General features: G+C 34.4%; 1 protein-coding gene across 2 annotated transcripts in view; it reads right to left on the bottom strand.

Moving 5' to 3' along the window:
- snx7 (sorting nexin 7) overlaps positions 1-23607 on the bottom strand; it is a 46612-nt gene extending 23005 nt beyond the window's left edge. Inside the window, exons 1-8 of one of the 2 annotated variants that reach the window (XM_056450800.1) lie at positions 23370-23607; positions 15563-15754; positions 15368-15478; positions 13446-13610; positions 12214-12412; positions 10924-11123; positions 7754-7840; positions 5451-5552 (exon numbers count right to left, since the gene is read on the bottom strand). In XM_056450800.1, coding sequence (XP_056306775.1) covers positions 5451-5552; positions 7754-7840; positions 10924-11123; positions 12214-12412; positions 13446-13610; positions 15368-15478; positions 15563-15754; positions 23370-23492 — 1179 coding nt within the window. In that variant the 5' untranslated portion in view covers positions 23493-23607. The remainder of the gene's footprint in view (positions 1-5450; positions 5553-7753; positions 7841-10923; positions 11124-12213; positions 12413-13445; positions 13611-15367; positions 15479-15562; positions 15755-23369) is intronic. The other variant, XM_056450801.1, reaches the window with a different exon arrangement.
- Between the last annotated feature and the right edge of the window lie 2033 nt (positions 23608-25640).

Genomic DNA, 25640 nt, shown 5'->3' with positions numbered 1-25640 from the left:
CTAAAGTAACGTTTATCAATAACAACAATAAAAGTTTTATTCATGTACAGTGTGCAACAGTTCTGGCTTTTTTTAACACTTTTATTGTTGTTATTCACAAGTTTGCAGTGCACTGATGTTATGTCATGTAGTTTAATTGTTTTAATTTTAGTTAGATTGCTGTTTTATACAGTTATACTTATAATATATAAGGACATGTCATTGTAGTGCAGGTATCAAACTGGTCTTTGTATTTTACAGCAAGGCATTAAAGTAGCATTAAAAGAAAAGAAGGCAATTAGGCAATATCTATTTATATTGACATCTAACTGTTATACACTGTATCTTGATATACATTAAACATTTTTACACAATAAACAAAAATGTATAACGTTTCTAAACACAACATTTAAACAATAAAAGTGTTAAAAAAAGCCAGAACTGTTGCACACTGTACATGAATAAAACTTTTATTGTTGTTATTGATAAACGTTACTTTAGCAACACGAACTTACTTCAAGCTGCCCTGAGGGACAAGCTGAGGTGGAAGATGATGGCACCGCTCCGTGTCTCTCCCAGGAGGTCATCTTTAGAAACTAAGAGACGACCGTAGGTAAAATACTAACATTAATACTTAACATAAAGCACGACGTATTGCACTCTGCAACAACTTTCCGATATGCGCGCCACTGACGTCACCGCCTGTGCTTCCAGGTCAGAGAGCAACTGTCCATCAAAATCTCATTAGCCAATCAGTGTAGATCGCTGTTAAGCCCGCCCCCACGAGAAGTTTGTGCCAAAACAGCAAACGAAAATTTACGAAGCGTAAGCGAAAACTGTGGCAACGCATTCAAAATCCATGATTCGCGAAAACGATTCTTTGAAAATCATTAACAAAGAATGAAGCATATTTGAAGAGCATGTTAAATTCGTGCGACTGAGTTCATTTTTTTGTTTTCATTGTGTTTTTCTTCTTTTGCAGTGGCATATTTTTGATCGTTTCTTGGAAAGTTACGTTCAGTTTTATATAGTTACGTTCATTCTTATAGGCACAAAAATTATTCCATATTTTACTAGATATTTTTCAAGAGACTAGTATTCAGCCTAAAGTTACATTTTAAAGGCTTAACTGGGTTAATTAGGCAAGTTAGGGTATTTAGGCAAGTCATGGGCTATTTCTCAATTCCAAGAACGCAGAGAATGGACTTGCGTTCTCGTGGAGACCAAGCAGCAACCTCCCGCTTTCCCCTCGTGAAGCAAATACAGAAGTAACTTAAAATGCAATTCATTGATATTCATTCCGCTAGTCCTGGCTCCATAATAGAGCAGATTTCTATTTACAGCAGACAAAAAGGTGTTTACAGCGTGGTACAAAGAACAATTTTGGTTCATGTAGCTAATATTACCCTTTATGACAACTGTGAAGATTAAGATTAAGGGCGGGGCCAATTGAGTGACAACTAGGTCTCGCTGATGGCCGTCATTCACCTCAGCTGATTCCGGCTGATTAGCTGCTGAACTCGGCATATACATTGTATTTTTGTGTTGTTTTATGTGGCTTTACACAGTCAATTGCCTTTTGGAATTATTTCTTACAATTATCAGATGATATGGCATGCTGTGTGCACTTTGTGCTCACAAACCATTTGCGTGGCCTCCCTTTCCAAGGTGAGTGAAATTATATACTTATATACCATCTCTATAAATGTGTTTGTTTTATTTAAGATCCTTTATCATTTATATTTTCCTTTAGAACTTGAACACACTCTATAATCTGACAGATTGATCAGCTGTTGGCTCTAGAACAGTCATCTGAAACGTTGTCATACAGTTTTATGCCTGGATTTCATAAATAGCCTTGCATGTACTAACATACACTATATTTAAAGTGTTTGGAAGTAATTTGTGTTTTCCTCCTGTAGAAAAACGTCATAAGAACAATGTTTAGTAGCTTAATGTTTTGCAATAGTGTTTCTAAAAGTCTAAACACTTTATTGATATAGTGTACAACCAAGCACATGTGGTCAGAACACAAACGAGTCGCAGGTAATGAAGTATTAAAAGTTTCTCCCTAAGAAAAGCCTGTCTAAGCAAAATGCTAACAGGCTCTTTGTGACTTTAAGTCTGCATTGTTGCATCCTCGATATCAAGAACACATTCCAGAACTTTTACGCGTCCTCCGTTCTTGAGGTCTTGAGTGTTGGAACTGAACTTTGGTGGTTGATGATGATGTTACACGGGAACATGAGGATGCAAGATCGCTGAAGAATGCATATTGAGATACAGCCATTGTATAACGATGGTTTGTTCTGTAGACAATCGAAAGATATAGTGCTTAAGGGCGCTAATAATATTGACGTTAATTTTTTTTTTTTTTACCATAAAAACTACTTTGATTCTAGCTGAAATATTACAAATAAGACTTTCTCCAGAAGAAATAATATTTTAGGAAATACTGTGAACGATTCATTGCACAGTTAAACATAATTTGAGAAATATTTGAAAAAGAATTAAATAAATAAATGTAAAAAAATATATATAATAATACAGGGTTTTAAAGGAATCCTAAAGGTAATTTCAATACCTTTTTAATTTTAGGAGGAAAATAAATGTATTTATGTTTTTTTTTATGTCAGACACTTTGGACAACGTTTGAACAAAATGGAATTAAGATTTTTAAATAACTTTTAAGGTCCTTAATTTTCTCATAATTGATTTATCAACCTTTCATACTTTTTAAGACCCCGTGGACACCCTATAATAAATATATAAATAAATAATAAAAAAATAAATGAATAAAAAAAAATCACAGGCCAGCTAATAATTTTGACTTCAACTGTATATTTGCACAAAGCCAAACAGGCTGATGCCAATATTCAGAACATCTACCTTTCTGTCTAGTTCACATATTAAAGTCCCCGTTTATATAAATTGAATTCATCTAATGAGTTTTTTTTTTGTTGTTGTTGGTAAAAATGGTAAAAGGTAAAAAAAAAAATGCTGGGTTCCACACCACTGATTTGTGTTGGGACAACATGAAGCAATTAGTTTACAAACTTAAGTAGATTGGATAAAAAACAATAAAGTTGTCCCATCAAACTCAAATTCCGCTCAATTTAAAAAAGTAGTTTGTATAAACAGCAAATGTCATTTTTTGAGTGTTTTGGACCATTAGAAGTAAGGGCTGTGTTTATTTAGTCGTATTGTAGAGAGATTCCCATAAATGGATGTTTTTTTTATAATGACCTTTACTGCCCTCTATTGGATGTAAAGCACATTACGGCATCTTAGAATAATTGCCCATTGATTTAGAGTAAAAGTAAAAAGATGACAGGAAAATAATGTGGGGGAAAACATGGCAGGATCTAGATCTGTCTCACATGCTAGATTTGAACACATTACTGCAAATTTGAGAGTCCCAAGTCAGTGTGTCTGAAAAATTTGAGATAACTGCTACATTTCCTGTAGTTTGTGAACAAACACTCACAGCTGTAATGATGAAATGCCAAACTATAAGGGTGTAAATGAAGTGCAAAAAAAAACTATAATTAAAGTGTATGCATTACCTTTGTAAGACTTAAAATGCTAAAAAAGTAAAAATTTAATTAATAGAAAATCCAACCCAAAAACAATTCTCTCTATATAAATAAATAAATATAAAAAACTTAAATAACTAAATGTCTACTCCACCTGATGAGTCTGTGGCAACCAGTTCTGAACTATAATAATACTATTACTACAACAATAATAACACACCTCTCCCTCAACAGACCGCATGATTTAAGGTTTCATTCATGTCTGCAGCACAAAGTAGAAGAGCCAGTCTGGAAAAAGGTCACATGCACCACACCTTGATTTCTAAAAGGAAAACCTACTTTACTAAAATGCTCAGCAGAGTGAGATATTAGCCTGTTAACCACTTCAAAAGCAGCAGCATGTTAGACAGCATTTTAAAGATGTTAACATAGCACACAACAGCATTTAAACATATAGAGCCACTACTGCTTAAGCGTTGTCAAATGTATTGATTTTACGCACACAAATAATGAATTTTAAAAATGTTTTTGTGGTCTGAGGGATTGGCAAAATATGTTAGATAATGTTAAAATATCGTATAGTAAAAGTAAATCAACATTAGAATGACCTAAAGATAGTATCTGTATTTTTGTTTTGTTGCACTTACTTGAGTGATTGGTAGTAATTTTGCTTAGTAGTTTATTACTGATTGTTCACTTCTCTCCAGTAATGTTTTTCATTCATATAAAATAGGCTAATAGTTTTTTATTCTGTAATACAAAAATTGGAAATACTAAATTGTGTCATTTAGTAAGCATGCCAAGGTTACATGGCATAAATGAATAAATTGTTATATAGTTTAAAACCACAATAGCATAATTTTATTTATATATATATATATATATATATATATATATATATATATATATATATATATATATATATATATATATATATATATATAATTTTTTTTTTTTTTATCTGAACCAGAAGTAAAAAATAGAAAAAGAAAAACTTTTTTTCTCAAATAGGCTCATTTTACAAGTCACCTATATTTAAACATTCTCTGGGTGTGAAGGGAGCACTTTTAGCTTAGCTTAGCATAAATCATTGAATCGGATTAGACCATTAGCATCTTGCTAAATGTCAAAAAATTCTTTTGATAATTTTGCTTTTCAATCATTCATTGTCCTTTGGCTTAGTTACCACAGCGGAATGAACTGCCAACTATTGCATCATATGTTATACACAGCGGATGCTCTTAAAGTCGCAAGCCAGTAATGGGAAACACCCACACACACACACTGGCCAATTTAGTTTATTCAATCCATCTATAGCACATGTCTTTGGACTGTGGGGGAAACCGGAGCCCCCGGAGGAAACCCACGCGAACACTGGGAGAACATGCAAACTCCACACAGAAATGCCAACTGGCCCAACAGTGTAATTTTCCTTTTTTTAAGCATTAAACATTCAAATAATCTATGTTAATTTTTGAGTGAGATGCTAATGGTCTAATCCGATTCAATGATTTATGCTAAGCTAAAAGTTTTCCCGTAAGACCCGGAGATCGACTGAATTAGCAGTTGAGCTTATTTAAAAAAAAAAAAAAAGTGGTGTTCCCTTAACACCGACTTGTGATTTCGATTTTTAACAATGGTAAACGAAGAAATGCATAAATATTTTCATTTTAAACAATGATGTGTTCATATTTCACAGTGGTATCAAGTTTCAATACTTCTGAAGGTATCGTATCAAATTTAGTATTTAATAAAACTCCAGTATTGTGACAACACACATCCAAACTAAGTAACAAATGTGTTAAAAACAAGGTGACAACACATTCAGGGTGTGTTTACTGAGAAAGTTCATCTAATATGTCAAACGAACGCTTGAGCAGATAAAGACAGAAGAAGCTAGTCAGGCCAAGCCCAAGCGCTAATGGGAAATATTACCTCCTTAATCTCTGCCTTAAGTTTCTGCTGTCTCTGCTGTTTGACCTCCTCAGGGGATCGTCCCACCAAGCTGTCCCATGCTAAACTCAGCACCTTAGAATCCTTTAACGGACACATGAGCAATCGAGACATCAACAAAAGCAAGTGTGGACCAACATCATAGCAGTTGCGCAGTTTTTTTTTTTTGTCACTTTACATTTGTACTGTGTACACTTCACATGAAGACAGAAGCAATTTTTAAACGCCCTCACCTATTGCAGATGCCATTTTGTGAAATCACTTTATTTCGTTTATGGTCTGCTTAAAAATATTTATATTGTGTGCTGGTTTAATAGCAGAGCGATCCATAATTTAATCTCAAGTACTGTGTTCTTTACTGAAAAATGCAAGTTGATTAAAACAGATTTGTTTAAATTTCCACTATTTCTCTTACTTTTATGCTATTCAGAAGCCATGTGCACCCACTGACAGGTCAAATCTGCTTCTCTCTCGAACAAGTTCAAAGCAAACTTTTAGATATGCATATAAAATAGCCTATGTAATATATTAACGTCATCAAATTAATAAAAAATACATCAAATGAGAAATAAACGACAGAAAAAGAATAAAAACAGACAATTTATCTTAATTATAATAATTACAAGATTAAAACATGTAGATTGTTAAGGCAAATGCGCTGATTAACCATTACTAATGGTGTACATATATTTTTCAGCCAATTTAGACCAGTCATTTCTAAAGTTTATCTGAGTCGTTTAGATTTTTAAAATATATATTATTTACTGTTTCTCTTGCTCTCGCGACTATGCATACCAGATTTTGAAAGGGAAAGCAAAAGTTGAATCTCAGACATAAGGAGATTTCGAAACTCGGGCCGGACAAAAAAAAAAATGTCACTAAATATCCTCGCGGCCGTTAATATACCTAGGCAGCCTGTACAAGTAAAGTCTATATGTGGGAAGCACTGTGTATATACAGTTATAGTCAGAATTATTGGCCCCCCTTAATTATTAGCCCCCCTGTTTATTTTTCCCCCAATTCTGTTTAACGGAGAGATTTTTTTTTTCAACACATTTCTAAACATAATAGTTTTAATGACTCATTTCTAATAACTGATTTATTTTATCTTTGCCATGATGCCAGAGATTGCCAGAGATTCCTCTGAAAGCATTTGAAAGTTTCCTTGGCTATGTTTTCGATCATTGTCTTGCTGAAATGTCCACCCTGGTTTCATCTATATCCTGATTATGACTGAAGCAGCTAATATTAATTTACACTGATGAAGGGCAGAGGGTTGCTAAATAACTAAGAAATTTCAGCTGCTGTTGGAGCTTTGACTGCCTTTTTACACCTCCCTTTCTTCATGCGTTCAATACTTACTTCCTGTGTCATTTCATTTTATTACATATTACTTGATTTGTAAACTAATTAGATTTGTTTTCCATTTAAATATGCATTCCTTTGGTTGTTACCAACATCTGGTGAAAATTTCAAGTCAACAACACCTTTAGAAATATGTTTTCTGAGAAAAACGGTGACGTGTTCAATATATATATATATATATATATATATATATATAGCATATATAGTGCTTCATTTATAAAGTACTTAAAATAATTGAAATGAATAATCTTTAAAATGTACTGTTTTAACAGCATGATATATTTTTTCCTTTACAGTTTGAACATTTTAAAATGACTATTTTGCTAATTGTCCATTTTCTTTGAGGAGCATATTCAAATCTATTATATCTTATCAATCGTTTCTTCTACACGCTTTGAGTAAATGAATGCAGAGAAGAAAGTTCTTTGGTTTAAAAACCATCTGGGACACCTTTTCATTTCGGATATGGCCTTTTGTAGTAAGCAGCAGAAGTCATCAGGGACTGCGCTCAATCAAAGAGCGTAATTAAATTGACAAGAGTCAAGACGCTGTTAAGCTTCTCCGAACACCAGCGGTACTTTGTCCGGCGATGCCCTTTCAGAGCCTCCAAACGTCCTGTCACCGATATTTGGTGGAACTGACATAAACAAACCTAAGAATCCAAAGATGGCAATATTAACTCAGCCAATAGGAGTTATATTTAAAAGCTTCCCACTTCAAGAGAACCCAGGCTTTAGGGACATCGACAGCGATCCGCTGATATTCATATAATCTCTCCAAATTCCTTTTACAGCTTAAAAAGGAGGGCTGTCTAATGAAATCCTGGACGACTGCTAGAGCTGGCTTTTATTAAAAATAATCTCCATGAATTTTCAGGATGGATTTATGTGGCGAATGGAAAGAGTCAATAATAGACCTACCGCTTCTCTGTCGGCCTTCTTGGTGGCGAGAGCTTCGGTTTTGGCTTCGAAATCCGCCTGGATGTTGTCTCGCCTCCTTAGTACTGCCTGAAAAGCCATAATCGATACTCATGAGGTATGAAAATCACAATCGATATATTTTAATGAAATTTCAGGCTGGATGAAATATGTAATAAGCCCGAGAAAAGCATAATGACGGCTGTATTGATCTCAGCTTTGCGTCAAGGTTTATGTCAGGTGAAGTACAGAATCATATCTATTCAACGTCGTATTAATTTAAACATGGTTTTTATTGTAGGTAAACAAGCAGGTCATTGGCCTTAGACTAATTCGAACAGAACACAATATTTCTAAACTTGAGGGGAATGTTTTATTGCTATATTAAAATCCCCCCACTTTTCCAAATTTCATGTTTAATGACAGATATTTAGATAAATCGTTGGTTAATTTTTTAATTCTCTCTGTCATACTTTGCTAAAGCTGTTTTCATATACCTAGAATTAACAATACCTGCAATTACTGTTCAGAAGCTTGCGTCCGGTAAGAATTTTTAAAGCATCACCAAATCTGCATTTATTTGACTGATAATCCAGTTTAAATGGTGTAATATTGCAATTTAAAAATTAATGTTTTCTATTTTAATTTCTTTTAAAATGAAATTTATTCCTGTATGTCTTTAATGATGTATATCCACAATTGTTCAAAAGTTTTGGTCTGGAATTTTTTTATTTTTTTTATTATTATTTTTTTTTGAACGTGTCTTTTTTTTTTTCACCAAACGGCATTTATTTGAAGTAAAAATTTTGTGTAATAATATTACAATTTAAATAAATATTTTCCATCTTGTAATATAAAAAAAAACATTTAAATGCATAATTATTATTATTATTATTATTATTATTATTATTGTGGAGCTGCGCTTCAGTGTATTTGCTCTTCAGTGCTTAAACTTTCAGCAATGAAACTTAAACCACACTGAACTAAACTTAACTAAACTTCAACTCTGAAATCTGGACTTTACTAGAACTATGTTAAGCTGCTTTGACACAATCTACATTGTGAAAAGTGCTATATAAATAAACATGAATTGAAAATTATTATTATTATTATTATTATTATTATTATTAGATGTATCCCTGAACTTTCTGTATCATTCCAGTCTTCAGCGTCAGACGATCCTTCAGAAATTATTAAAATATTATTATATATTAACTTATATTATTTTATTTCACTCAACTGTTTAGTCTCCACTTTCCTTCCTAATCTGTAACTGCCTCTCTGGCTATACCACTAACTGTACTCTCTCTCAAAAAAAAAAAAAAAACATTACTATTGCTTTTGCTTCTTAGACTTTACACACCTGAAACTTGTCTATAGCACTTATTCACTGGTGCTCTTATAGTTGTGTAAATTGTTTCCTTGTCCTCATTTGTAAGTCGCTTTGGATAAAAGCGTCTGCTAAATGTAAATGTAATAATAACTCCAATTTTGTGTAGTAATATTACAACATGTATAATATAAAATGTTCCATTTTAATACATTTAAAAATGCATTATTATTATTATTATATGTTTTCCTGTGATTCTGAACTTTCTGTATCATTCCAGTCTACTGTAACATGATCCTTCAGAAATTATTAGAATATTATTATTATATATAACTCAAATACCTCAATTAATTAGAATAACTGAAATGTAATATTGCAATTTTAAAAATTTCTATTTTAATATATTTAAAAATCTATTTAAGTTCATTACTATTATTATTATTATTTTTATGTTTTTCTGTAATTCTGAACTTTCTGTATGGTTCCAGTCTACAGTAACATGACATGAAATGATTTGATTATATATATAAAACACAAATAACTCAATTAATTAGAATAATAACTCAAATTGTGTGCAATAATATTAATTTAAAATATTTTCTATTTTAATATTTAAAAAATACATTTACATGCATTAATACTATTATTATTATTATTATTATTATTATTATTATTATTATCTTTACTACATGTATCCGTAATTCTGAACTTTCTGTATCATTACAGTCTACTGTAACATGATCCTTCAGAAATTATTAGAATATTATTATTATTATTATTATTATTATTATATATAACTCCAATAACTCAATTAATTAGTGTTTTTCAGCCAATGATAAACTTCTGGTGAAAGCTTTTTGTGAATATTATTTTCACTTTCATTAGATTTCTTTTACAGCATCGATGTTGTAATGTAATTACAATACACTTAGTTAAATAGACGTAAACATCTATTTGGTTGATAAAGCGTAAAAAGAGAAGAAAGACTGTTTAAACACAGGCGCCGTCATTAGCCACAGACGAGCGCAGAAATTCCATTGAGAATACTAGGGTAAAACTAATTTCCGTATTTTGAAGACATGGCGCAGAAATGTAATAATTAAATGCAGTGCTTCTTGTTTAGTCTGATACCCGCTTTATATCATATCTCAGCCAGGCAGTGAACATCGCTGTTTTTTTTTTTTAAGAAATCAGATCTTAAACATGGCGATTTTGTATGGGATGACAATTAACTGGAACCCCCGGAGCTGGCTGACTGAGTTTAAAAAGTCTGTGTGCACATACCCCATTGTGTGCAATAATATTATAATTTAAAATATTTTCCATTTTAATATATATTCCATTAAAAAAAAAAAATAATAATAATAAAAAAATATATATAATATAATATAATATATATATATATATATATATATATATATATATATATATATATATATATATATATATATATATATATATATATATATATATATATATATAAACATTTAAATGCATTACTATTATTATGTCTGCCTGCGATTCTGAACTTTCTGTATCATTCCAGTGACAGACTTCAGTGTCACACAATCCTTCAGAAATTATTAGAATATGCTAAACTGGAGCTCAAATGAATATTTTATATTTATTACAAATGTTGTAAACAGTACTGCTTAATATTGTTGTGGAAACTGGGGGTGTTTGAACCTAGAGCACTTTCTCACTTATATTCAAAAAGACATTAACAATTGTCTTTACTGCCACCGTTGTTGCCACTTTACTGCCAATTTAAAATTACTATTTAATTTTAGGTTGAATAATGAGTTTGAGAGAGAAAGCAGAGGTGTGTTGTGAGCTAGTTTACCTTGAGCGTCTCTGTGCAGAGCACGTACTCATGAAGAGCTGGAGTGAGCTGATCATTCAGCTGTTTGACCTGCTCGTCTGACTCCTTATAGCATCTGTCCAGACAGTCTGCCATGTTCTTCAGAGGTTCAGCCAGATCCTGCTCGGAGTTTGACCACAGATTGTATGTGGGCCCGCACTCCTTCAGCTCCTCCAGGTACTCTGACATCACAATACAACAACAACAATTCAGTGAGACTATTGTTATAAAAGCTGCAGAGCTACATACAAATACTTCTATCTTAATGTGTCAGTCAATTAAAGGAGGAAAGGTATTTATGCATTAATTTTTTTTTTATTAATAAATGCATGAATGAAAAAAAAAACACACATGTAAATTATGAAAAAAGAATTGCAGATAAATTAAATAAAAATATAATAAGTGAATTAATGATAGATCTTATAAATGAAATAAGTGCATGCATAAATGAATAAATGCAAGAATATTAAAACAGACTAATTAATAGGTCGTAAGCTCTCCGTAAAGTCATGCGTATAGTCACACTGAATGACGTAATATCCAATAAAAAGCATTTAAATCGTTAAACTGCTTTAAAATTCTGCAACTAATGCATCTAAATATAACTGTCCTATAAAAATGAAGTGACAGATTATATTTGTACATTACGCGAAATACACGTTATCAAAACACTAAACTTAAATTTTTTATGAATTTGAAACCAAAAAAATTCACATATTACCGATGTCCTATTTTTCTTTTTTATTAATAAACCTATAAATGCTACTGAAGCGGCAGATGCCATCATCTCACTCGATCGTGCTTTCCTGTTGGTGTATTTTTTTTGTGTATAGTTCAGTTGCGCAATTCTGATTGGGCAGAATGAATGTGTGCTCGCTCAATTGGCTAGTAAGACTGTCACACCATGCACCATGCACACATTTGCTCTGAGCGGGGGAAATTACATACATATTTCATATCGCAGCCTCTTGCAATTAGCTAATTGCAACGTTTCAAATCGTGATTGCAATTCGATTTTTTTTGATTGATCGCAAAGCCCTTTTGTGCACAGCCTAAGATTTTCTCTGCTGTCACTATTGAAACTGATGTTTGACATCGGCACAAGTGACCAAAAGTTTGGCTATAGCAGCCCGGCCATGACCCTGTGGAAGTCCCGACGAACAGTTTTGGTGGAAACAGGAGATGGACATTTAATATATTTAATATATTTGAGATATGAGATGATGCAAGACCAGAAGAGAATTCTTCAAAAAAATAAATAAATAAAAGCACCTCTCTGCTCTCTGATGATCCTCTGAGTGACTTTATCAAGTGAGCTGATCTTCTGGCTGAAGGCCTCCACATACTCCTGCATATCATTAAACTCCTCCGGCCGGTTCCTGACACCTCGAACTGAAGCAGCAACGGCCTTCACCGTCTCGCCCATCCTGCTCAGAAAGCCCGGACCCTGCTTCTTATGAGAGATCAGCTCCTGTACAAACCAACAGACGGGGTGGGGGGGTTATGGCATTTCAAATAATGAGGTTTTCCTCAGTAAAAGCCTCTAATGGTTGAAAAAGCATGCTGATGAATTATTAATGAATAATTATAGCCAGTAATAACAACACCAGTGTAAATAGCTGATAAAATAGTACAGTATGTCATATTGGCCTGTGAAGCGCCAAATAACCATAACAGCAAAAAACTGCTTTTATTATGAGTATTTATAAAGCACTTATCTTAGAGGTCACTCACACGGGTCTAAACACTGAAACATTATCTGCATGCATTTGAATATAATCCTCTTATAAAGCTAACTGAGATCACACATAGTGACACACAGAAGGTCAGAGACTATCATAGAAACACTGCTAGAGTGTGTGTGTGTGTGTGCGTGCGTGTGTGTGTGCGTGTGTGTGTGCGTGTGTGTGTGCGTGTGTGTGTTTTGAGTACAGGCGAGATAAATACACTTATTAGAAGGAAAACAAAAGCAAAACAAAAAAACTGAATGAATTAATGAATGAATAAACGAATAGATAAAAATTATAAATGTGAATAAAAATGAATAAAAAAAATTAAAGGAAATAAACATCTAAATAAGCATCACAGTGCAGTGGGTAGAACGATCGCCTCACAACAAGGTCACTGGTTCGAGTCCCGGCTGGGCCAGTTGGCATTTCTGTGTGGAGTTTGCATGTTCTCCCCGTGTTGGCGTAGGTTTCCTCCGGGTGCTCTGGTTTCCCCCAGAGTCCAAAGACATGCGCTATTGGTGAACTGAATAAGCTAAATTGGCCGTTGTGTATGTGTGTAAATGCAAGTGTGGATGAGTGTTTCCCAGTGTTGGGTTGCGGCTAAAAGGGCATCTGCTGCGTAAAAAATATGCTGGATAAGTTAGATAGATAGATAGATAGATAGATAGATAGATAGATAGATAGATAGATAGATAGATAGATAGATAGATAGATAGATAGATAGATAGATAGATAGATAGATAGATAGATAGATAGATAGAACAAAAGCCTTACTTCAGATGCAGCTGTGAGAAAGATCTTAAAGTCTTCAGTGCTGGAGAAAATGGGATGTTCTGCTATTCTGTTTAGAAACCTGTGCAGAGCCCTTCTTCTGGTCTCTATGAAATCTTCATTAAACCTCTCCACCATTCCCTTCATCACAAACTTCTCTGGCAGAGGCTGATGGGACACAATCACAGGTTAGGATTTTAAACTCACAAGTAAAGCACTACTCATCGTCCTCCAGGAAAGTGGTCGAGAACCACTGCTCTAATGTTAGCGGAAAATGGACGTTTCTAAAATTTCAGTACCGATTGGCAACTTTTGACAACACTAAATTGTAAACATGACAGAAATCAAAGTCTTTGATTCATTACTAATGGACAGCTCACTACGTGTTAAACAAAGATCAAAGGGTCTGATCAAGAAGTTGATAATCTACACCAGGGGTTTTAAAAATGTGGGGCGCGCCACGAGACAATGAGGCATGCACTTGAGTAAACTATGATGACAATTTTTATGCGTTCTCTAGAGGGAATAATATGATTATCGTTAGCTCCACAACTAACTGTCAGGCACCTGTAGAGTTAAATGTGTTCCAGTAAAATATATACAAATAAAATGGACCGTGTGCTTTTTAAAACGAATGACGGTGAATAAATGAAAGTCAAACCGGTGAGCCGCCTGACAAAAAAGTGCCCTTCTGAATCAAATCAACAAGATGCCCTTCTGGATCTTTCACTTACTTTGAAGACACTACTGACTACGTTTACATGGACATCAGTTATTTGCCTTAATAAGACAATAATATAATTAAAGTGTTACATGAAGTGCTTTTTTAATGTTGCGTCACCAGGCAATCCACGTTTCCTGTAGAGGCTCATGTAATTAGGGGTGTTTCATCTTTAATTTTTCGACTTTCCTGCAGTTCATTTCAAGTTTCACTTTCACTCATGAACATTTCATTCACGCCCCAGTGACAAACTGGGACATTAGACGCAAATATAAATTAAGGACTAGTGGAAGAGTGTTGTTTTAATGGAAAGCCGAATGAAAAGAGAAAAAAAATCTCCACATTTCATGGTGTGTGTGTATGTGCGGTCCTCTACTGACAGCCGTGTGTGTGGATCTTGTCACAAAGTACGGCAAAAAGTTCTACATGACGGTAATAGTTTGATTGCGGTGTTTACTTCAATAATGCCACTAAAATCTGCATACTCTACATGTCTTAATTCCATTTGTGTTTAGTTCAGTTATGACTTTAGTCAGATTAAGGTCAGCAAAAATCGCTGTTTACATGGTAGACTCTTAATAAGAGTATTGTCTTAATCATATTAAAGTATTGCTGCCCATGTAAACGTACTCAATGTTCGACTCAACCACACCGTCAGGGCTCTGCGAACTTGGCTTTGCGAAGCAGCATTTTCTGTATGTACGTACATTAAAAGCAAGTATGCTATGGCTCATGCTTATTGACAGTGGAAGATGATTTACTGTTAGTCGTGTCAGGAATCCGACCACAGATTGACTGAATCTGAATCTGAACCACTGAATTAGGTAAGCTGTTTATTTATGTTTCAATGTAATTAATTTTGCGCACTTTAAACGCAGCAAGTAATATGTGAATGATGTTTGTGCATACATTATAATTTTGTCTTGAGGGAGGGGTGCCTGGGGGGCGTGAGTGAAATTGGACAAACTTGGGGGGGCAAGTGTCCTAAAAGTTTGAAAACTTCTGATCTACACAACATGTGAAAAAACCCTAGATATAACTTAAAGCTATATAACAGAATGTTTTCGCGGTTTTAAAACCATGACTTTTCCAAAAGCGTGGTAAAATTTATCATCCCATGCCAAAATTTAACCTGGTCACCACAAACTGAATTTTTAAACACTCCCATCCCACAGACTTAAATTCTAACTTATATTTAACTCACATGAACAATGAGTGTAGGATGAGCTTCTTCCAGGCGTCCCTTTAACCACAGGAAGTCCTGGTATCGTCTTCGCACCTCAAACTCACTAGAGTCAAACTCGCTCCGTGTGGTCTGTCATGAAGGAGAACGATGGAAAAAGGAGAGAATTATTCACAGAAGTTGATCTTGGTGAATCTGTGCTCAGATCTGCTGTACCTTGGTCATGACCCGGTAGGTGATGTATGTCTCAATAGCAGTCACGTGACTCTCAGGGTTATCAACTGTGACGAAAATATCTTTGGCGTTAACATCTTCCTCTTCTTCCTCAAACTTGTACTGGTTGATCATTGAAGCTGGTGAGGTCTGCATGGAGGTGTTGAAATAGCTCCCGTCTGTGATAGTTGTATCCTACCCAAAAGCATAAGGCATGTACAGTACGTAAGCACACGTGAAGGATCATGAACACTAAACAGGGCAAGTGTTTTGACATTAAACACACAACAGGTTTTTTTGCAGCCAAATGGACATGAAATGGCGTACAGGGAAATATGTTTATGTTTACAGTCAGTAATAGAGACCTACGATTTTATATGATTCAGAAAACTCAGACAAAGAATAATGAAATTAAATCATGATATATTATAGACTATTCTTGTATTTGGCAAAGTTTGGGTGAATAGTTCACAATATGTGGTCTACACTTAATCAAATCACCATATAGGCTTGTGTCTGAGTATTATACCACACAAAAAAAGACTATTTAAGCATGAAAACAACATGTCCTTGCTAAATAAAACCAATTGATTTATAGAATAAAACATCTTGCTGACAACAAAATTTGATGATGGTTATGTTTTAGAGCTGCACAATACTGGACAAAAACTGGCATTGCTGTATTTAGTTGTTCTGCGATATATATTGCGATATGAATGTAATTTGACAAGATTATAAATCTATTTGGAATGATTTCATCATTTTACACTGATTAGGATTATTCTGATGAGGAGTATCTGCATAAAATGAAACAAAAGTATGAGTGTGAATGAGTGTGTATGGATGTTTCCCAGAGATGGGTTGCAGCTGGAAGGGCTTTTGCTGCGTAAAACATGTGCTGGATAAGTTTGCAGTTCATTCTGCTGTGGTGACCCTGGATTAATAAAGGAATGAATTTTGGTATATATATACTATTATAACATGGAGTTAACAATAGTTCGGCAGCGGAACCCTGCCTCACTTTGTCTCCTTAACCAATCAACTACTCCCTAAAACGTATTTAAGGCAGACCAGCCCTCTAGCACTGTTCTTCTTGTTCTCTCAAACTCACCCTGCCTCCTTCTATTTCCTCGCTTCCCATTAACAATCCTACTCTCTTCCATCTTAGGTTGTATCCCCCCGATTCCTCCAATTACTCCACCAAAATATAACAGAAAACATAACCCCACTCTGAGTCTCTGGGCATCATCATAGGATGCCCATTCAACCTACCTACCTGTTCACTTATCCTATTACTTCCCTTCCCTTTCATCCCACTGTTTCCTTACCATCCCTTTCATCCATATATAAAGTCTAGCTCAAAGTGTGGCGTGGTCCATGCTGGTGAAATCTAACCTTACAGTTAGAGGTCATATACCAATTCATCTTTTAAACTATTTTAGGGTTAAACTTTGCAATGACCACCCCCCCCTTCTGTGGTGCTGATCAACTATAATCCAAACTTGACATTGCTGATCATGCGGTGTGACTATTGCAGATTCACACATCTCGATATCGATGCTGAAATTATATATTGCGCAGCCCTATTATGTATCATATACTCATTCAGTACTATGATTTAACAGCCTAATAGTAGCACATTTACGACAGTATTTTTCTAAAATGCCATCATACTAGTTAATTAAATCATATTAATAAATCCTAGAAACATGTTTTGACCTGGCAGCACGATGGCGAAGTGGGTAGCACAATCGCCTCACAGCTAGAAGGTCGCTGGCTCGAGCCACGGCTGGGTCAGTTGGCTTTATCTGTGTGGAGTTTGCATGTTCTCCCCGTGTTGGTGTGGGTTTTCTCCAGGTGCTCCGGTTGTCCAAAGACTTGTGCTATAGGTGAATTGAGAAAGCTAAATTGGCCGTAGTATGGATGTTTCCCAGTGATGGGTTGCAGCTTGAAGGGCATCCACTGGGTAAAGCATATGCTGGATAAGTTGGCGGTTCATTCTGCTGTAGCGACCCCAGATTAATAAAGGGACGAAGCCAAAAAGAAATGAATGAATGTTGAGCTGAAATATAACTGCTTCTAGATCTTTAATTTTCACTAGAAAAATATATTCTATCAAGGCTTGTACATTCATAATAAAATAAAAATATTAATAAATAATGCACAGTCATTATTATGGTGTCCAACTTTCCTCACACTTTGTAATTATCTTAAATTCAGGATAATAAATGGTTCTCTCATTGTTGCTAAACCACCAAACACCTACATGATGTAATTTTAAGAGTATATCATTAAACCGTACCTATTATTCCTACAAACTTGCTTTGCGAGCTGTCGTGTTTTGATCACAGTAAAAAAAAAACACATCTGATTTTCATAGTGTTTGGCTATCTTTTCCTGGTCCAAACACTAACGCATGCAAATCCCTCGTTCAGCCACAGCTGCTGGGAAAGAAGCCTGTGCGTCTGTTTCCTGTCATAACAAACCGGTCCATAGTCAGCAGAAACGCCACTGCTGCTTTACCCTACTAACATCCCACTTTCATTCATAACAACCACTGCTAATGCTAACTACTACACTAGCTTTGCACAGCACTTTGGATACATTGTATTGTGCTTAAATGTGCTTTATAAATAAATAAATGTATTTGTTGTAGCTTAATAGAACTTGAATGTTCATCAAGTCTAACATGCCTGGAAGTTTGAGGGTGTTTTAACTGTAGGCATTAGCATAGCATTTTTGAAGCTTGCTGGATGTTATTACAGTATTCTGCATAGCTGTTAGGTTGCTTTAATGGTTACTAAGCATTAATCAGTTGCTCTTGCTAGGCTTTGCTCATTCCAGCTTTGCTAGGGTGCTCTTTTAGGTCTTTATGTTATTGCTAGGCAATGTTAAGTCACCCTAACAACTTGATTTACTTATCAAGCATAGCTAGCTAGGGTGCTCTTTCTAGGTGTTAAGGTGTTTATATTATTGCTATTAATTGGCATTAATAGGGTGTTCCTGAGTGTTGCTAGGGTGTTCCGTCTATTTTCTAAGGTGTTAAAGCTGTTGTTAGGTGTTGATAGGGTGCTTTGGCTGCTTTCTGGGTATTGCTAGCTATTAGTTCGCTGAAAAATTAACACTCTGTCACCATTTACCTAGCCTCAAGTGGTTCCAAACATGTTTGAGTTTCTTTATTCTGTTGAGCACAATTTAGGATATTTTGAAGAATGTTTGAAACTTTTAGCAAATGATATCTGTGGTAGGTTTCCAGAATTTTCAAAAGCATCTTTTGTATTTAACTTTTTTTTTTCTTTTAAGGTTTTTTTTGGGGGGTAAACTAACTACTGCCAAACAGTTTGTGATCTAACTACCTGCTGGGTGTTACCAGGGTGTTTTAAGTGTTGCTAAGCATTGATATGGCATTCTAACCACTTGCTGTGTGTCCTGCATGGTTGCTAGCATCTCTGGGTGACTGTCAAAGTAGGTGTTTTTAAAGTCTTCAGCAAATTTGTTAATAGGGTGTCCTTCCAAGTATGCAGAATTGAGGTAAATTTGGTTTTAAATGAAATCACATATTTTTCATTTTAACAGCCCCTATGTTGTTTACCATGCTCCTTTGAATATTGGGTCTGAAATCTCATTTAAGTATGGCTTCAAGACTACATCAGCACAATTTAATTGACAGTGAACAATCTTGTACTTTGACTGTCATTGGTTGCTATGGTTTTCAATTTTAAACTTTTCAGCCCACAACCCCTAAAATAACAATTCCAGTGACTCGCGACCCCCAAATTCCTCGAAGGGGGTTAAAAATATATAAATGTTGCGTGCACAACAATAGGCCTATACAAACACAAGCATATTGACAACACAAAAAAGTGCAACAGTCTAACAACCATATCATTTTTATAGTCATTTATTAATTTAATATTAACCTCAACTACAGACAGGGTTCTTACACCTTTTCCAACTTTAAATTCCAGCACTTTTCAAGCATTTTCAAGGTGCATTTTTACGCTTTTCCAGCACCTAACAACCACAGTAAATTACGTTTATACAGTTGAAGAATTATTAGCCCCCTTTTTATTTCTTTCCTCAATTTTTGTTTTATGGAGAGTAGATTTTTTTCAACACATTTCTAAACATAATAGTTTTAATAACTCATTTCTAATAACTGATTTATTTTATCTTCGCCATGATGACAGTAAATAATATTTGACTAGATATTTTTCAAGACACTTCTATACAGCTTAAAGTGGCATTTAAAGGTTTAACTATAGGTTAATTAGGTTAACTGGGCAGGTTAGGGTTGAAATATTCGGATTTATACCTTCCAATTTATCTCAGCATGAATCAACGTTTATCCTTTCCTCATGATCCTGTTTCTCATTATTTTTATTAAATATGGTTATTTAAATGAGTATTTAACTTTGAATTGATTTTAACTAATAAGTTAACACATTGCTTAATATAAGAATGTTCAGTGCATTTGCCTGTCTCTTAATAACTGTTTTCAGGAGCCACCAAACTAGGTCAGATGTCATGGAGACCTTGAGTGGACTGGAAGCAACTGTTTCTATTATTATTTCTATGAGTTAATACGATCTAAAACACTATCTTCTATTTGATTGTGGATCCGTTTCACGTGTCTGGGGTCAGCTCTAAACAGTCTAGTGAATGTCTGACCTATGTGCTTAAAATATTGTTCAGAATTGTACATACGTACCCACGTGGAAATTTTCCTAGTCTATTTGTGTTTTAACCAATCAGGTTAAAACACCTATATGTGTGACGCAGTTAATGACATTATGTGAGAGTACAATTGTTATTGATTTGTGATTGTAAGCAGAGCAGCCTAGGAAGTCATTGCGAGTGTTGAAGCTGACTTCTGTTGATGAAACTGCAAACTATCTTCAGTAAACTTCATTTATTTATTTGAATCTCTGACTCTGGCTCTTCTTCATCTGACAGACTGGTCATTCTTTGGGTTAAACTGTATACCATCTCTACAGGGTAATTAGGCAAGTTATTGTATAACGATGGTTTGTTCTGTAGACTGTCGAAAACAAATATAGCTTAAAGGGGCTAATAATTTTGACCTTATAATGGTTTTTAGAAAATGTAAAACTTCTTTTATTCTAGCCGAAATAAAACCAATAAAACTTTCTCCAGAAGAAAAACTATTATTAGATGTACTGTCAAAATTTCCTTGCTCTGTTAAACCTAATTTGGGAAATATTTAAAAAAAGAAAAAAAAAAATCAATGGGGGGCTAATAATTCTGACTTCAACTGTATATACTTTTTCGCATTTAAATCCATTGTGCAGTTTTGAAAAACACAATATGACATTTCAACTTAGTGTTGAATACTTTGGAGCATACATTTATTGAAATAGTTAATCCAAAAATGGTTTAATAAAAAAAAAAAAAAAAAAAAACCTTCAGTTATTGGATGAAGTATCTTTTAAGTTTGGTCTCTTTCTACCTAAAGTTGAAATCTCAAAAAATGAGCTTACAGTCAGATTTTGTTTTGGCGTAGTACCAAACTTTCAACACCAGTTGTTCATGATATTTCATGTGCATTGCTATTAAAAATTCATATAACAAATTAAATCTTTACGAGTCCGAGAATATTCTTGCTGCAAATTAATGAACTTTTCCTATGTCAACTGTTTTCAAAATCAGTCACCAAATATGGAAACCAAAGTTTGTAAGCTTTCATCAATATTACTTTTTATTATTGTTAATATTACTTTAGGTTAGAACTAAGGTCCTGTTGTAAATATGCAATTGTCCCACCTGTCAAATGGTGACAGTTAGGAAAACATATTTAATGGTTCAAAATGTATCACCTCTCTGTAAGTAGTCTTGGCACTCTATATAACCTACTGTATATATACACATGACAAATAATCACAAGACAGTTAAAGACTATTTCAATAAACACTTTGTGTAAAATTGGAAGATTCTTTTCTGCCTTCTGCTTATAATAATAATAATAATAATAATAATAATAATAATTCCTTAAATTTATATAGCGCTTTTCTGGATGCTCAAATTGCTTTACATATTGGGGGGAATCTCCTCATCCACCACCAGCGTGCAGCATCCACCTGGATGATGCGACAGCAGCCATATTGCGCCAGATTGCACACCACACACCAGCTGATTGGTGGAGAGGAGACAGAGTGATGAAGCTAATTATGATATGGGGATGGTTAGGAGACCATGATGGACAGACTACTCTTTTTTTCAAGTGACTCAGGACCTCGGTTTAACGTGTCATCCGAAAGTATAGCGCAGTATAAAGTCCCCTTCACTATACTGGGGCATTAGGACCCACACAGACCGCAAGTTGAGCACCCCCTATTGGTCTCACTAACACCATTTACAGCAGCAACCTAGCTTTCCCATGTGATCTCCCATCCCCAGGTACTGACCAGGCTTCAGTGGGCGACCATGCGAGAGTTGCAGAGAGCTAGCTGCCGGCTTATCTTCAGCAGCCCTCACATGGTATGGCATGAATTACACGATTAATAAGTTAAATTGGCAAGGAAGTGCCCTGTAGACTGTTGAGGACTGTAGGAAAAATCTGCAATGAAAATAGTGCAAAAATGAAGCTGTACTGAACAAAATATAGCGCAAAAATAATAACTAGCTTATCCGGGAATAGGCCAAACATGGTAGGTAAATAGATATTGACATAGTGCCAGACAGAATCTGCAGACATTTTTTGCTATTTCTGTGGAGAAATTTGTAAAAAAAATCTGTGGATTTATGCGGAATGATTTTAGGAGCATTGAAACTAAAAACCTAACATATGAAATAAATATTACATATTAAAATATATTTTGAGCTTGCATAGATACAATTCCGGCGCATGTGCGACCAAAACAGTCGCAATTTCGAGCCCTGCAATTTCAAATTAAACCAGGATCAAGCACTTTGTCCAAAATCCAAGCACTTTTCTAACCTTAAAAGTGCTATATTAAAAATCAAGCATTTTCCAGGATTTCCAGCACCCGTACAAACCCTGTATAGAGACTGGTTCACACAATGTTTTCAGCACAAGTCTATTCTGAGTTTAATTTTTAAGACGGACACTCAGAGATCATCCTCAATGTTCAGATGTGGCCTGTATTTATTTTTAATGTATTTGATTGCCATAAAGGTGTCAGAAAGTTTAACCTGGTGCAATAAAATTTATCTGCTGCAGCTGACACCATTGCTGTGTTGTTAATCTAATGTAAACACACCAATACTATGAAGTAAAAAAATAATAAAGCTGCTGATGGCTTTACATTTACTATTAAAAACTACTATTTTTTTATCTCCTGTGGGTTATGGTTAAAATATGGTCATTATAATAGTTTTGTTGACTTTTGGAAATCAACAAGTAAGCCCCTTTCATTGTCCCACGACCCTCACACTTTGAGAACCACTGGACTGGACTACTAGACAGTGAATGACTCACTACGTTACTAGACAGATAAGATCAGTGACAGTGAAACAAACACAGCTGTATCTGTACTTAACTCGATGAGGTTTATCTATTTAAAATGGCATCAAATGGCGTTTAAAGCAGTGAGGTCGACCAGAAACCATTACAATAAAAAAAAAATCCGATTTCAGGGGGAAAAAACATGGCATGACAGCGCCTGATCGCTGACCTTTGAAACTTCATATCTCAGCAAAACACACTGATTCAGAGAGAAAACGTCAGAGTGGTTTGATTACAGTCACGTATGAAGTAGAATCAAAAGATATGAACTCAAGTCGTGTGTCTGCAATCAATCTCTGTTTTAACCAGTTGATGTTTGATTACCTTACTGAAAACTTCCAAGTCATCGTCTTCATCTAGATCTAACATTTGCCCGCTGATGTCAGCAGGGATCGTGACCGAAGCATTGCCCGATGACACGGAGTTCTCGACGGCTGGTCCACTCATCGCTGCTCAAATCGCTACTTTGCTACAAGTTTTCTGGACTTCATCAGTTTTTTTTCCGCACAACTCTCAAAAAGCTCAGCTGAGGCGGAGCGGGCTCCACTGCGCAGAATCGGAAACCGCGGAACAGCGAAAGGGCCGAGAGTTGAGGCGTGTGTGTGGACGCCCACGTGAAGGAGTGTGTTTACGGTATTTGCCTAAATGTTTTGATGGTTGTTTTTTGTCCAAAAGCTCCTGCCTCATGTTATACGAATTTGAACCGTGAAATAATAGCGATGTAAATAGGAAAAATGTTTATACGTTTAAATGTTTATCTGTTTACTTAATTGGAAGTGCACTTTAGGTAGGACTTTATTATTACTGTATTAATGTTATGATGGTTGGTTTTTGGCCAACAGCTCGTGTCTTTGACTGTTATACGAATTTGAAACGTGAACTAACAGCGATGTAAATAGGAAAATGTTTATAAGTTTAGAAGTTTGTCAGTTTACATAATTTAAAATGAACTTTGTGTAGGAAAGCTATTGTATTACAGTGTTATGATGGTTGCAGGGGCGGATTCAGTGATTTGGGGGCCCCAATTCCAACCATGGGGCCCAATTAAAAGTTTGTACTTTAATTTATTCTTAATTGATTTATTTTGCCCTTTTTTTTCTTATGTCACTCTCCTTTTCTGTATTTTGTTTTAATGCAAAATAATGACGTGTAAAGCATTTAAATTATTTTTTATTTATTCACAACTAAAATATTATATCAGCTATTTTTAATAGTTTTAATTACATTTTAATTAAATGTTTTATATTTTTTTATATTATGTTTTTAAACTTAAATCTTTACCTAATTTGACTACTGGAATGCACCATTATTGAGGGTGGGTGACACTTTTGTGCAGAAGCAATACAAATGTAACTTTTATTTTTTTAGACCCTCGTCATACAAAATATGATATAAAATTATGTTAAATGTAATTTATAGATATAATTTATACTTCTAGGCATTTATTTGGGGGCCCTCAGATTTCCTGGGGCCCCAAGCAGCCGCTTACCTTGCTTAATGGTTAAATCCACCCCTGTATGGTTGGTACAGATGGTACAGTTTAAATGTTATGATGGCTGACAACAGCTCATGGTTTTAAATGCTATTCAGTTTGAACCGTGAAATAATATCGATGTAAATAGGGAAATTATTTATTAATGAAGGTTTATTAAGTTTGTTTACATAACTTAAAGTGCTAAACTATACTATCAACAGTTTTAGGAGTTGAGTTTGTGTTCATAATCTTTGTGCAAACAGACATTTAATGATTTTAGCTGTGGTCATGTAGATTTATCTCTATTTTTACAGTAAATAGTATTTGTTTGTGGTTTTTATGTGTGAAATAATGATTTAATTAAAATTACTATGAACAGGGTGTCCGCTGGATCTTAAGTTTTAAATTGTCTTAAATTTCAAAAACAAAAGTCTTAAATTCACAAAATTGTGTTGTAGCCTTAAATAATTTTAAACAGTAAAAATTTATAAAAAAATTTTTAAAACTGCTTTTATTCTAGCCGAAATAAAACAATTAAGACTTTTTCCAGAAGAAAAAAATATTATCAGACATACTGGGAAAATTTTCTTGCTCTGTTAAACATCATTTGGGAAATATATAAAAAAAAAAAAATCTATATTAATTTTGCTAAAATATTGTGTTGTAGGTCTTCAAATAATTTTAAACAGGTCTTAATTTTTACTTTGTCCAAGTAAGGCTACTCAGTTGGGCCAACATCCATCCAATGACCAACAATACATCTCAATAACTCAAAAATGCAAAGAGTTACAATTCACAACAGTTGTTAGACATTTTTACAACAAATTCTCCATTAAATTCCCTAATCAGGAAAGGAAAACTAAAAACAATTACATTGTTACTGATGACAATACAGAGCCATTAGAAAGAAATCCTTAGTGTTTAACCCTGTATAAGTCTAAAATTGAATTCTTAATGGTCTTAAAATGTCTTAAATTTGACTTGATGAAATCTGCAGAAACCCTGTATGAAAGTGCTACTACATTATCATGGTTTTAGAAGGTCACTTAACAACCCAATGTTACTAAAATATGAGAAAACGTTTAGTTGAATTTTAGATGTGTTCATGTATCTTTCTTTGT

This window comes from Danio aesculapii, chromosome 24 (genome assembly GCF_903798145.1).
Source record: "Danio aesculapii chromosome 24, fDanAes4.1, whole genome shotgun sequence".
NCBI lineage: Eukaryota > Metazoa > Chordata > Actinopteri > Cypriniformes > Danionidae > Danio > Danio aesculapii.
This window is presented reverse-complemented; position numbering and strand designations above follow the sequence as displayed.